This window comes from Etheostoma cragini, chromosome 8, assembly GCF_013103735.1.
Source record: "Etheostoma cragini isolate CJK2018 chromosome 8, CSU_Ecrag_1.0, whole genome shotgun sequence".
Lineage (NCBI taxonomy): Eukaryota > Metazoa > Chordata > Actinopteri > Perciformes > Percidae > Etheostoma > Etheostoma cragini.
In genome coordinates this window covers 7,154,283-7,167,281 of record NC_048414.1, presented here as the reverse complement: position 1 = coordinate 7,167,281, position 12,999 = coordinate 7,154,283, and the positions used below count along the sequence as shown (strand labels likewise).

The window sequence follows — 12,999 nt, the reverse complement described above, 5'->3', positions numbered from 1 at the left end:
CTCTGGCTGCATGGTACTTTGGACATTGAGGAATACTTTAACATCATCCTCACCTCTACTTCTCCACTGAGTCCTCACCCCGGAGAAAAGTGGAGAGAAAAAGTCTGTCTTTCCTCAGAGGGACCCGTGGCACCTCTCAAAGGTGGAGCCAACCCCCGGTGCCACAAGCTCAGAAAGGATGACGAACAGCTTCTAGTGGATTCTTTTCTCTTTGTCAGAACAGAGTGTGTTAGTTAGGTATCAAGACACTGTTTTCAACGGGGGAGAGGAAACAGAGACACAAAAATGCCTTTTAGTGGGTTGGCAGGTTTGAAGGAACAGGTGCTTAAGCCTGGGAAGGAGGAAGTGAAAAGCACAGTGGGGGATTCTCTAGGAAAACTGCAAAGGTGAGAGGGTTTGTATGAAGAGTGTTGGGAAGGAGATGTGAAGACTACGTGTGTAGGGTGTTTGATCCACACTCCATGGCTTTTTTAGATGTTGTTGGACTGCATGGAATATGCACTTCACTCGTAATCCATATATTGTACATGTGCATGTTTTACATTACCATAACTACGAATGAAAACATCCACTGTCAGAAGGATGTGGAGAGCCTGAAAGCGAGCAGCGTGTTCCCAGAGATCCTGACGATAAATAAATATTTGATTCTTGTGCTTGCCAGGCAATGCCAGTGATGTAATCACAGATTATATTCTAAGACATCAATACATATTTAATTTCTGATACATAATTCACAGAGAGATGTGTGTGTGGCTTTTGTGTGCCCCCATTTTGAAGTAAGATTTTTGTCATTTTAAGAGATAAAGGACTAAGTAGGCAATTTCCTGGAAAACTAATTTTGCGTGTTCATTTTAAATGTGCAATCATACATATGTTCCAGCTAACTATTGCTTAGAATGCACTTTTGCAGGTTTGGGTTTAAGGACTTGTTGCTATGGCAACATTCCCAGATGGATTTCAAACCAGTTTCAAGAGCCAACAAAGCCAGTTTTATGTCAAATTGTCAACAATCTAATCTGTATAACTCCATTAATAATTTGTTCAGTGTCTTAGATAAGGACGTTCCGCCACCCTAAACACACATAGCCTATTTGACATTTTATGCCAAATATATAAAAAAGGACAAATAAACGCAACTTTCATAGATGGCTGTACAAATGTTGGACTTTGAATATCATTGGTTAGGGCCTTTTTTTGTTTAAAGTAGATATATGTAACTTTCAGTTTTGAAAGAAAGAAGAAAATAGTAGGGCGACACGGACTAAAAGGAATAACACGTCCACGCTAAATGGAAAGGGGATGTAAATTTCTGTCGGCTACTGACATACAACTGCATTGTGAAGTTATTTTATCAATGAAATAGACATTTTACATACCGGAGGGACAATTCTGGGACGTTTTTGAATCATTTACAATCTCGTACTTGTCTCCATCTGTTAAAAGCCCGACCTAGATTGACTCGATTTCGCCGGTCGTCTTTTACTTTCCCTTTTAGTTTTTAGTTGTTCTTCGTTTAATTTATGGCCCTGCTTCCCCATAAAACAAAATAAAAATACAATAAGGCCTATATAAAGAAATCTCCTGCTACCTTTTACCTGGCCGGATACAATTACACAGGCATTTTGGGTGTTACACCAAACTCCATGACGCTTCAGAATGTGTGCTCTGTAGCGGTTTCTGCCTGCCTTAAATCATTTTGTGACATTGCGGGAAAAATTGGACGCAGGCAGAATTCATAAAAACTATATAAAAAAAAACTTATTTTTACTGTTAGCCTTGTTTGGTCATTTGGGATCATCAGATGGAACATTACACAGTTTCAGAAACATGTAAAAGTTACTTATAGTCACTTTAATGCACCTATAGAGAAGTTGTCATCTTGTAACCATACACAGTACATTATAAAACACGTTAAACGTTATATGTTATATAGTATAGTATAATGTACTGCAACCAGTCTGGTTGCAGTACATTAACACTGAAAGGACATGAAATGTTGTTAGGATGGTCTTTGTATTGTAATCATACACAAAGAGGTCAGAGGATTTGTAAACAGCTGCTTATATGTTGGAACGACACCTAACTATTCTTTCAAAGAATCATGCTTAGTGTGTTTTATTTTGTAATGGATAATATAATGGACTTAACTGTTGTTACAACTAAAGACAGTAATGATTTTTCAAACACTGAACTCAACAAAAGGGAAGATTTGAGTGCTTGATATGAAATGTTGATCCCAGGTTTTGGTTAATTTGTGTCTTGCTGAAAGAGAACAGCAGTGTAGATCTTCTTCACGCAGATGAAAGTGGTTCATGTGAGCAGGAGAACAGAGACAGAGAAGGATTCTGGTGGGAAAGGTGTGGTGCGTGTCGCACCTATAAGTAACCGGATTTAAAAAATCACAGATTTTTGGTGCAAAAATAGGAAGGAAGAAAATAGTTGAGGACAAATACTGTTTATTTCAAGCTAAAAAAAACAACAACTGACTAGTACTGCTGATGGTCACATGCTCTTACTGTAATTTATTTTCCTGCTATTTGCATCTTAGGAAAATAGATGGTAGTAATGTAGAAGAAGAGGACACCATTGAACTGACAGAGGATGGGCGTCCGGTGTCATCAGCACCACGTCCTGCCCCACTACTGGACTGCAGCTGCGGCGGTCTGCCCAAACGCTACATCCTGGCCATCCTCAGCGGCCTGGGCTTCTGCATCTCCTTTGGCATCCGTTGCAACCTTGGTGTGGCCATTGTGGAGATGGTGAACAACAACACCGTCTATATCAATGGGACTCCTGTGCTTCAGGTAGCTGGATCAAATCCAACAGGACCCCTGGCTTATTGACACTGTAGGACTTTGTGTAATGTGCGTTTTTCTTTTGTTGGCCAGAAGATGTCTGACCTTACAGAAGCAAACTAAATTGCAGTTTAACCACTTTTTTTATCAACCCTTTTAGGGACGTATCAGTGAAGTAGCTAGGTAGATCATACAGAATGCACTTTCGTGGTAAATGGGGGTTATTTCCAGATTTTAGCGTGCATCTGCTTTGTTTTTTATCACCCTCTCCAGAAAGCTCAGTTTAACTGGGACCCAGAGACAGTGGGGCTGATCCACGGCTCCTTCTTCTGGGGCTACATTGTCACTCAAATCCCTGGTGGTTTCATCTCCAACAAGCTGTTTGCGAACAGGTGACATGCACTTTATGACAATAAGTAGTTCCACTGTAACGCTGTAATCTTGGTTTTATGTCATTATCAATGATGACGCTTTGTGAAAGCCACTCTTTACCTTTCTCTGATATATTATAAACCCAAGGATTAACCAATAACCCAACTACTCATTAGTTGTAACGCTGTTGCCCATGGCTGGTTGCCCATGAGAGATGAGAAACTATTGATGGTACATGTTTTTCCACGATTTGATGGAGAGGTAGTGCTCACTGCAGCCATGTATGTTAAAAGGATCCCAAGAAAGGCTAAAACAGGATGAAGGTTTGGGGAGAGTCTGCGTGGTTAAAGGGTTAAAGCTGTACGGTGTGGTGAGCGGTGCCGATGGAGCAGATAGCAGTCCTGTAATAAAAGCTTCACAGGAAAAGAGGACACGCCACTGACAGAGTTAATAATGAAAGATCCTGCCTCTGATTTCTTTCTGAAACACCAGCCACTGGAATATTACAAGTGTCACTTACACACTGTTTGGGAAAAAGAGAAGGAAGGGGGGATGGGGTGAAGGAGAAAAGAGATGGGAGCTAAGCGCCACCGTGGTGATGAAGCAGAAAGTTGCCGATTGAATGGGATGTCTTTATCTCAGCGTATGAAAGGCAGAGTTTACGAGATCTGTCTCGTAATAAGGCTGACTGAGATGCTTTGACCGTGAGATATTTGGAGATACTGCCTGCCATTATTAGACATCTACAGTCACCTATTGACACTATGTAGTATGTGTTGTTTTGTTACCAGACAAATATAACAATATAAGTCAACGTTATGATTTCCTAATTTTTTCTAAGGCTTTTTCATTGAAATAATTGTTTAATTTGGTAATAGGAAATAGGAAATGTCTGCTTCATTGTACTCCATCTAGTAAAAATCACTATTGATTTATTTTTACAGACTTTCCTCTCATGTTGACTGGAGGATACATTTCACATTGTCGCATGTTCAGCTGTGCACTGACTAGTACTAGAGGTTACATTACCAATACATTGAAATTAATTAATTGAAAGTGTATTGGTAATGTAGAGTACTTTAACAATGCAGTATTTTCCCAATAACTTTAAAGGGGACATATATGCTCATTTTAAAGTTTGTACTTAGGTTTCTACTGAAACGTGCGTTAACGTTAAAAAATACAGTCTTTCTGAATATGCCTGTATTCACCCTCTGTCTGAAATGATCCATTTAAGTGCATGTCTCTTTAAGCCCCCCTCCCGAAAAAGCCCAGCCTGCTCTGATTGGCTAGCAAGCTAATTTAACGTACCTTTGCAAAGGAAAGTATTTAGTATCCTAATATATTTAGAACATTTCCGTATAACCAAAAACACCAGAATGTCAAACTGCATCCAGTTACATCTAGTTGTTTATTATGCAAATCAGCATGCTTTTCTTGCAATTCTGACCCACAATCCTCTGCAGTGGAAGATATGTCACATTGACTGAGCTTCCAAGAGAGAACAGACTGATGACAGCCGGATTGACAGAGGTCTGTAAGGGATAAACAGTATGACCAAGAGAGTCAAAGTTCAAGGAAATTTTATGACAAAGTTGTATGTCCCAATTTTATGCATAATGCATGCAACAGTATGTAATTTTGTATGGTCAGCTGAAAGACATACTAAAAGTAAGTATTCAAGTAGGAACCTAGTTTAAGCCATGGATGGAGAAATATAATGACACTCCAGTATTTCTACAGGGTGTTTGGGGCTGCCATTTTCCTGACATCACTGCTGAACATGTTCATCCCATCAGCAGCAAGGGTGCACTACGGTTGTGTCATATTTGTTCGCATCCTGCAGGGCTTAGTGGAGGTAAGAAAAGCAGTAAAATAGTGAACATTTCTGGCTTACAGTAAAAGTAATAATTCTACATTGTTTTAGAAAATGTGTCTATTTGATTTACTGTTGAGACTTAGAAGAGAATATCCTTTTATGTCTGCCCTGTCCACGAAGCTAACACCAATTAGCTTAGCTTAGCATAAAGACTGGAAAAAGGGGGAAAAAACTAGCCTGGCTCTGTCTGCATGGGTTTTGTCTAGATGGTAACCCTAGATTTGTGAAAACTCTCACAAGACTTGCTACCCAAAGACCCATCTTTGTGCTGATTTAACAAGATATAAAGTTTTTATTAGTGATCATTGGAAGAGCCAGACTAGCTGTTTCCAGTCTTTTGCGGGAAGCTATCCGGCTCCGTTCAGTAGCTTCATATTTATCGTACAAACATCTACGCAAGAAAGCAAAATAAGTGTATTTGCCAAAGTGTTGAAATATTCTTTGAAAGCAGTCACATCATAGGTTGTCTTTGACCTTTGACATCTTCCACACCATGTCTCTGCAAGGGTGTCACCTACCCAGCATGTCATGGGATGTGGTCCAAATGGGCGCCACCTCTGGAACGGAGTCGACTGGCCACAACTTCATTTTGTGGTGAGGGATGCCTCTAATTTCCTCTTAAAAATTCCTCTCCAAAAACTCAATGAACGCTCAAAAATGCACCAAAACACAAAGCTTTTACCTTTTACAAACCAGTCTATGCATCCTTATAAGTCACAGTGGGGCTGGTCAGTTAATGGACATGAGGGAGTTCATTTTGTTTTGCAGATGTTCACTGCTGTGTCTCCTGAAATTAAAATAACCATGTTTTACTTTTAACTGGTACCATGACAACCCACGCATCAAAACCCTCTTGACTCAGAAGGAGCTTCTCCCTCTATTCACCTAAATGAAGCGTCACATTATGGTCCAAAAGCACTCTCATGCTCCCTGCTCTATTTAAAACAACAGTGTTCATGAATCTGTCTGATAATAGAAAACACATTAAAACACCCTGTCTGTCTCGACAGTGCCAACAACCCAGCATTTATTCAATGAAACAAATGTGTTCTTTGATGTGTTTGTCTTTATTCAGACACATTTTCACTATACAGTGTAGTTTTTAGAGCATTTACAAGGCTGTTGCACTGTAACATAATGTATTTCTGTTGTAAAATGTTAAAAGTTGTGAAAAGGAAACACAAGCATATAATATACACTACAATTATATATATACTTTAGTTATTCATTACTAAGATCCAATGTTACTGATGGTATAATCTCACCTTGATATTAAAAAAATTACTGTTTCCAGGATCTTATGCAGGAGCAGTGATCGCCATGCCTTTAGCTGGAGTGCTCGTTCAATATGTTGGATGGTCTTCGGTCTTCTATATTTATGGTAAGACTGCTGTTTGAATAAACATTAAACACATATAATCACAACAAACATTTTGATCACTCTCTTGAAAACAACCAGGACGTGTACATGTTCATGTAAAGATAAAGATATTGCAGAGAATTTGATGGGAAGATAAATATGTAACTGCAACCAGAAACCAATTAGCTTCTTGACAGGAAGGCTGGAAACGATGAAAACCGCTGAGGCTCCAGGAAGCTACTGCCACTGGCCAAGAAATAGTTTAGCACATAACCCAACATAAATCAACAATTTGCATATTTCCACTTTTACAATTGTTTGTTGTTTATACAAAATACATATGAAATGTCCATCAGTGTGTTTTATAGAATAATTTATTTAACATTGGACAGACCCGGACACATTTTTGCAGTTTTTGTCCTAATCTAAATTAACAGGCAGTTGGCAGTAGCTTAATATTTATCACACAGGCACATGACATGCTGTATGTGTAAATCTTCACATCTAACTCTTGGCAAGAAAGCGAATAGGATAACAATACTAACACCCAAATTGTCAAACTATTCATGTATATACACACACACACACACACACACACACACACACACACACACACACACACACACACACACACACACACACACACACACACACACACACACATATAGTGTTGAGTCATTGTATACTCTAGGTGTCAGTTTAGTGACATGCAAAGTGTTGTGGCGGTTGTACTTTGTAGTCTTTGCTTATAAGCGTTATCTGAATTGCTTTAGAGTTTGATTAAAATGATTAACACTGACACTAAATTCATACTTTGCCAAATGTGTTTTAATCAAAATCTACTATGGTTCTGCTCTGATATGATCTCATGATTTATTGATGTGAATTAGCATTTTCCTGTCTGGGCTCTGTGACTCATACCTTGTCCATTTCATTTTAATAATGAAAATTCTTGTGGTCAGAGCTAGTTTTAATTAGTCTGCCCTGCCCCTTAAAAAGCCCCCAATTTTCATTTTTTGTTGGTGTCATTTCATAAAAAGGTGTTTTTGGGATCATATGGTATATCATGTGGCTCCTGCTGGCCTATGGAAGTCCTGCTGAACATCCCACAATCACCGAGGAGGAGAGGACGTACATCGAGACCACCATTGGTGAAACAATGCGCCAACTGAGTGTGACTGAGGTTTGTATATGTAAAAGGCTGCCAGTTTCACACACACACAACACAAACACAGTACAAACGGCATACAATAACTTTTGCCATCCAATCACAGAAATTCAAGACTCCTTGGCGCCGATTTTTTACCTCCATGCCAGTCTATGCCATCATCGTGGCCAACTTTTGCCGCAGCTGGACCTTCTACCTGCTCCTTATCAGCCAGCCGGCGTATTTTGAGGAAGTCTTTGGCTTTCCCATCAGCAAGGTAGCCTCACAGTTTCACTATAGCTATTCAACTGACTGTGACAAATATCCGCAAAGACATGATAAGTAATCATAGGATTGATCTACATTATGGATTTCTGAATATATGGTCTCCCTACAGGTAGGGCTCCTGTCCGCTGTCCCCCACATGGTGATGACAATTGTAGTTCCTATTGGAGGACAGCTGGCTGACTTCTTACGCAGTAACAAAATCATGTCTACCACAAATGTGAGGAAACTCATGAACTGTGGAGGTAGGTTGTGGTAAACTAGAAGCAATGCATTTTGTCATTTTTTTTTGTCTTTATATTTTATAACTAGAAGACTCTATGATTTTACTGTGATATAATGCCCAATAATGGTTTTCAACCTTTCTTGCAGTGCTAAAATGTTAATTGTTTCTACTGCAAACACCAACGTGATTACATCATATCATTTTTTTGTGACTGTTAGCTAGCTTTCAGCTAGTACTGGTGTTTAAAAAAGAAGCCATATCAGTACAAATTTAAGAAGATTAAGTATGTACAGTGCAGTGTAATATAAAAAAAATAATACGTTTCAGTTTCAAAGGAGTCCTGTAGGGATGATTCATGTATTGAGCAGGACGATGACTTGATTAATTTCTTACAGATCCTTGGCTAATGACAGTCTTTGGTCCTGTATTTTCACAGGATTTGGTATGGAAGCCACTCTACTGTTGGTGGTTGGGTTTTCTCACACAAGAGGGGTTGCCATCTCCTTCTTAGTTCTGGCTGTAGGGTTCAGTGGATTCGCCATCTCAGGTATTACAACATCCGCACTGAAGAAACATTTGTGTTTTACCTGAAATGCAAGACTTTTACTTTAGCTACAGTATGTACCAGTCTGGCTCAACAGATGTGTGTCCCCTATCTCCGCTATCTCTTTTGCTCTTTAGCTGCATCCAGGGAATGGTGCCGTTCAGGCTGTTTGTGATTGTTTTTTTGAAGAAATACAAAACAGCCAAGGCATTGGCAAGGTGTAGCCAGACCATACTCCAACACCGACACAGAGCTGTGGAGATAGGTCTAATGCAAGACTAGCTATGTTCCAAACGTAAAACAGGAAGGTTTTGTTTGAAATTTGAGTCAGTTGAAATCACTCAAATGCAAGAGATGCTTTTTTTTTTCTCCTGTACCTTTTTCTCTATGTCTCTAAAAACTGAAATGTGGAATTAGTTTTCCTTTGAACATTTTCCAGATTGTTCTCAAGGCAACCACAAATCCAAACTGTGTGTGGATCTAAATCAAAGTGTGGTCTTTTAGAATATTGTTTTTGTAATTGTGTTAGTTTTTACTTAATTGAATGTATGTGTGTGCTTTGTCTCCAGGTTTTAATGTCAATCATTTGGATATTGCTCCTCGCTATGCCAGCATCCTGATGGGCATTTCTAACGGGGTGGGGACACTATCCGGAATGGTTTGTCCTCTGATTGTTGGAGCCCTGACTAAAAACAAGGTATAACAAGTTGATTTGTAACAGTAACTGTTTTGTATATATATTAACAGACGCACAGCACATTGATTAGTTGTCGTTAAACTCATATTTTTGCTTTTATCTTGACTGTAACTGAAGATTACTTGATTCCTTCGATCTCCTATTCTGTTGAAATTCTTTTATTTTTAATTAGAAGTGTATGAAACATAACAGAAAACCCACAGTGTCCTTCACTGAGGTTGTCCCTCAAGGCATGTATAAATTATATCAGTTTCATTTTTTGGTCAAACACAGAATCACTGTAGGCAATGTTATTGCTAGCCATTGTTAGTAGTTTACAGTCCTGTAAAATTTATTATACACATTCAAGTTGTAGTTTTTCAGATGTCATGAGTAAAGCAGTGGATTTACAACCTACCTCAGTAGTACGTAATCAAAAGATCAATAAATCTGCTTTGGACAGGAAATTCATGACTCTATTCATCTTCTCACAGACTCGTCTGGAGTGGCAACATGTCTTTATTATTGCGTCCATGGTGCATTACACAGGGGTCATCTTCTACGCTATCTTTGCCTCGGGAGAGCAGCAGGACTGGGCTGACCCTGAGAGCACCAGCGAGGATAAATGTGGCATTATTGATGAGGACGAGCTGGCTGAAGAGTCAGAGCTCAACAAGGAGAACACAGTGGCTCCCAAAAAGAGTTACGGAACCACAGACAATTCATCTGGTGGAAAACAGGGCTGGAAAAAAAAGAGAGGGGTGACCATGCAAGAGGAGGAGGAACATTTTGGTAATGGAGATTACCAGGACCGGTACCAGTGAGACGCCCTGTGGGGCAAAGGACTTCCAAAACACTCAAGTCTAGTCGAAGCTGAAGGTTTGATTTCCCACCTGAGGAAATATCAGAAACATTTGAGGAGGGACAGGAGCGGCAGCATTATTTGTAGCTCAAGATGGTTGTTTTTCCTGTTTGGTCAATACTCCAGTTTAACTGTTATGTACTGTAAAAATAAAAATACAAATTTAAAATAGGGAAATGCAACAAAAAAGGGAAAATGGTAAAATCAAATATAATGTTTATAATAAACCCACTGAGGCAAAATGAGAAAGAAAGAAACATAGACAATTGCACGCTATAATCCGAAATTTAACTATAAATTGAATCTACACTGACATGCACAACAGACTAGTAGCCTATGCTTAGTATAATAGAAAGTCAGCCACAGACCCACATTAATGAACCAACTAGTGCTGTGTTAAAAGAACATCAGAAACACATATCAACTTTTGAACCTGACTTTACTTTTCCTGCAACCTGTGTGGATCGTACTCCGTCTGCGCAAGCAAACTGAACTTTATGTAGCTGAACCACGTGAACAGTTCTTGAAATGTTTTGTGTCAGCTATGCAACGTGAAAAAAGATGTGCTTCTGAAATGTAATAATGGGTTTGACAGCACTGTTAAACCGTACAGTTTTTTTCTTTTTTTGCTTGTATGCATTTGCTGTTGCTGAATGACAGCACGCTGTCAAAGCTTAGCTCCCTCTTCTTTTTTGAGCAGGTCTTAGTTTACCCTCCATTTGCAATGCACTTCTTCCAGCATTATATCAGCTTTATTATTTATAGTTCTCTGAGCTCATTATGGGACGTAATGAAGGTGAGTTCAGTGCTGAAGCATTTAGTGTAACGCTATTTATTCTCCTGCTGTTTCTTTTTTGCAATTTCTCAAGGTTTGATACATGGAGACCCGTGTCATTCCTAAAAGATAATGTAATGATTAATTATAAAATAGAACAGGACATTTACACTCACTGTTTATCATTAATACTAAAGGAGAGAGAATTGGTTTTGTACAGTAAATTAATATATTGTTTGAGAGAGCATTGATATGATTTGAACTTTACCTGAATACACTGGAGATGTAATAAACTACATTTCTATTCTCTTAATTGTTTAGAGACGTAAAATCCTGGGAAGGTTCTAAATGACTGAATAATTTGTATGAGGGTATTTGATATTCATGTTACTTTGTGTTTCAGAGAAATTATAAAAAAAATAATGAATCATCAGATTGCAAATTGTGTATAATGGAAAACAAGACTGAGTTTGGCACGACAGTGCTTCGAGCTAAATGCTAACACTTGCAGGTCAATATGATCATAATGACGATGCAAACATGCTGATGTTAGGCAGGTATTATGTTCACCATGTTCACCATCTTAGTTTTTAACACTTGTTAATTAGCACCAAACAGCTGAAAGCTGAAGCTTTTTGGAATTACAGTGTAGACGTACCGCAATTTGTTCATAAACAATTATTGGATGAATTTAAATTTTTAACTGATGATGAACAATAAAAGAATCTCAAGAATGATTGGATTCAATTTCAGTCAAGATTGATATCAAAACCAGAAATGTTAACCTGCTGGTGACATCAGAAGACAAGCCGGGATAACCAAAGTCATCATCCTCTGGGGACCACGAATATCATGACAATCTATCCAATAGTTGGGATATTTGTTCTGGATCAAAGGGGTGGACCGACCAACACTGCCATTCTTACAGCTGTGCTGCTAGCATGACTGAAAAGAAAGAAAGGATGAGAAAAAGTATCACAGTAACACTTTCCCTCTATAGTATAGTTCAGCTTTTTCCAGCTCTTTTTTTTCATTGAATAATTAAAATGAAGCCTTTAAAAATACACAATGTGACCTTTATACAATAGACTCATCTGTAACTGCTAAGAACAGGGCAGGCTATCCTTATTGTTGCCTGTTTATGTTAGTGAGCTCAATTTAGACATTTTTAAATATTCCAAAGACTGCTCTGTTTTCCATCAAACTGTGGTAAACATCCTCTGTCTTATCTGTCTTTATCCTCTTGCTTCATTATCACCAGAAGAAAATAATTACTGTACAGGAAATTTGTCACCAGTGTCAGTTTGCTCCTATACTGACACTTTAACATATGTTACTTGGAATCCTTATATTGTGAAATATACAAATGCTTAACACTTAAAAGTGATGCTTTGTGTTTATTTGTTGACCAATGAAGAGTCTAATGATGGTTCCCTCACACACACTGATGAAATGGTTGTGGGTTTTAGACTTTCTTGCTGGACGTCCGCACATTGCTCTAAGTCCAGAGAAACACATGTGTGATTATGTCACTTTCCAGGGATTGTTTCTGTTATTTCATGTGTATATCACACAGAATACAGTCTGTCTGGAATGAAAATAGGTATGACAGAACCTTGGTCACTCCGTGACGTTCTTTTTGCCAATGTCTCTAACAAACAGTGCCAGCTCCCCTTTGGCTCCATTATCTCTCATCTTATCAAAACTTGTCAGATTGGCAGACACATATTGCCGTATTGCTTGTAACTGGCACCCATTTTCGCCAGTATTCAATAACACATCTCTCCTGAATGGTGGGAGACCTATGACAGCACCACACAGGGTGGGGTTTATTGTCTGAAAGAATTTGTTTGCAAGGTTGGCTTGTTACCCTTTTCTGACTTACAAAACACATTCAATCTACCACGTTCCTCTTTGTTCTTTTACCTTCATTTAAGATCTGGCGTAAGGTGTCCCTTGGCAGAGGCCTTTGCCCATCCATCCTATCCGGAAGTTATTTACTGTGCAGCCTAAAACCTGTGGTATGGTATCAAGGCTTTATCAGTGCTTGGTGATATCAGGCCGCTTTAGCCTCCTTA

At 38.8% G+C, this 12,999-nt stretch overlaps 1 protein-coding gene across 1 annotated transcript; it reads left to right on the top strand.

The window, feature by feature from the left end:
• Positions 1 to 285: 285 nt before the first annotated feature.
• Positions 286 to 11,868, top strand: slc17a8 (solute carrier family 17 member 8). The gene is made up of 12 exons (XM_034879211.1): positions 286 to 386; positions 2,549 to 2,804; positions 3,069 to 3,187; positions 4,911 to 5,025; positions 5,553 to 5,640; positions 6,341 to 6,427; positions 7,447 to 7,589; positions 7,681 to 7,830; positions 7,951 to 8,083; positions 8,501 to 8,611; positions 9,178 to 9,305; positions 9,779 to 11,868. Exons 1-12 carry the CDS (start codon positions 286 to 288, stop codon positions 10,106 to 10,108), a joined length of 1,761 nt encoding a protein of 586 aa, XP_034735102.1. The 3' UTR covers positions 10,109 to 11,868.
• Positions 11,869 to 12,999: the final 1,131 nt, after the last annotated feature.

What these genes read in the sequence shown, in the direction of transcription:
- slc17a8 (XM_034879211.1), top strand. Translation starts at nt 286, where the DNA reads ATGCCTTTTAGTGGGTTGGCAGGTTTGAAGGAACAGGTGCTTAAGCCT. An exon ending in ATGGGACTCCTGTGCTTCAG is followed by an intron (nt 2,805 to 3,068) that starts GTAGCTGGATCA and finishes CACCCTCTCCAG; the next exon opens with AAAGCTCAGTTTAACTGGGA. An exon ending in GAGCCCTGACTAAAAACAAG is followed by an intron (nt 9,306 to 9,778) that starts GTATAACAAGTT and finishes ATCTTCTCACAG; the next exon opens with ACTCGTCTGGAGTGGCAACA.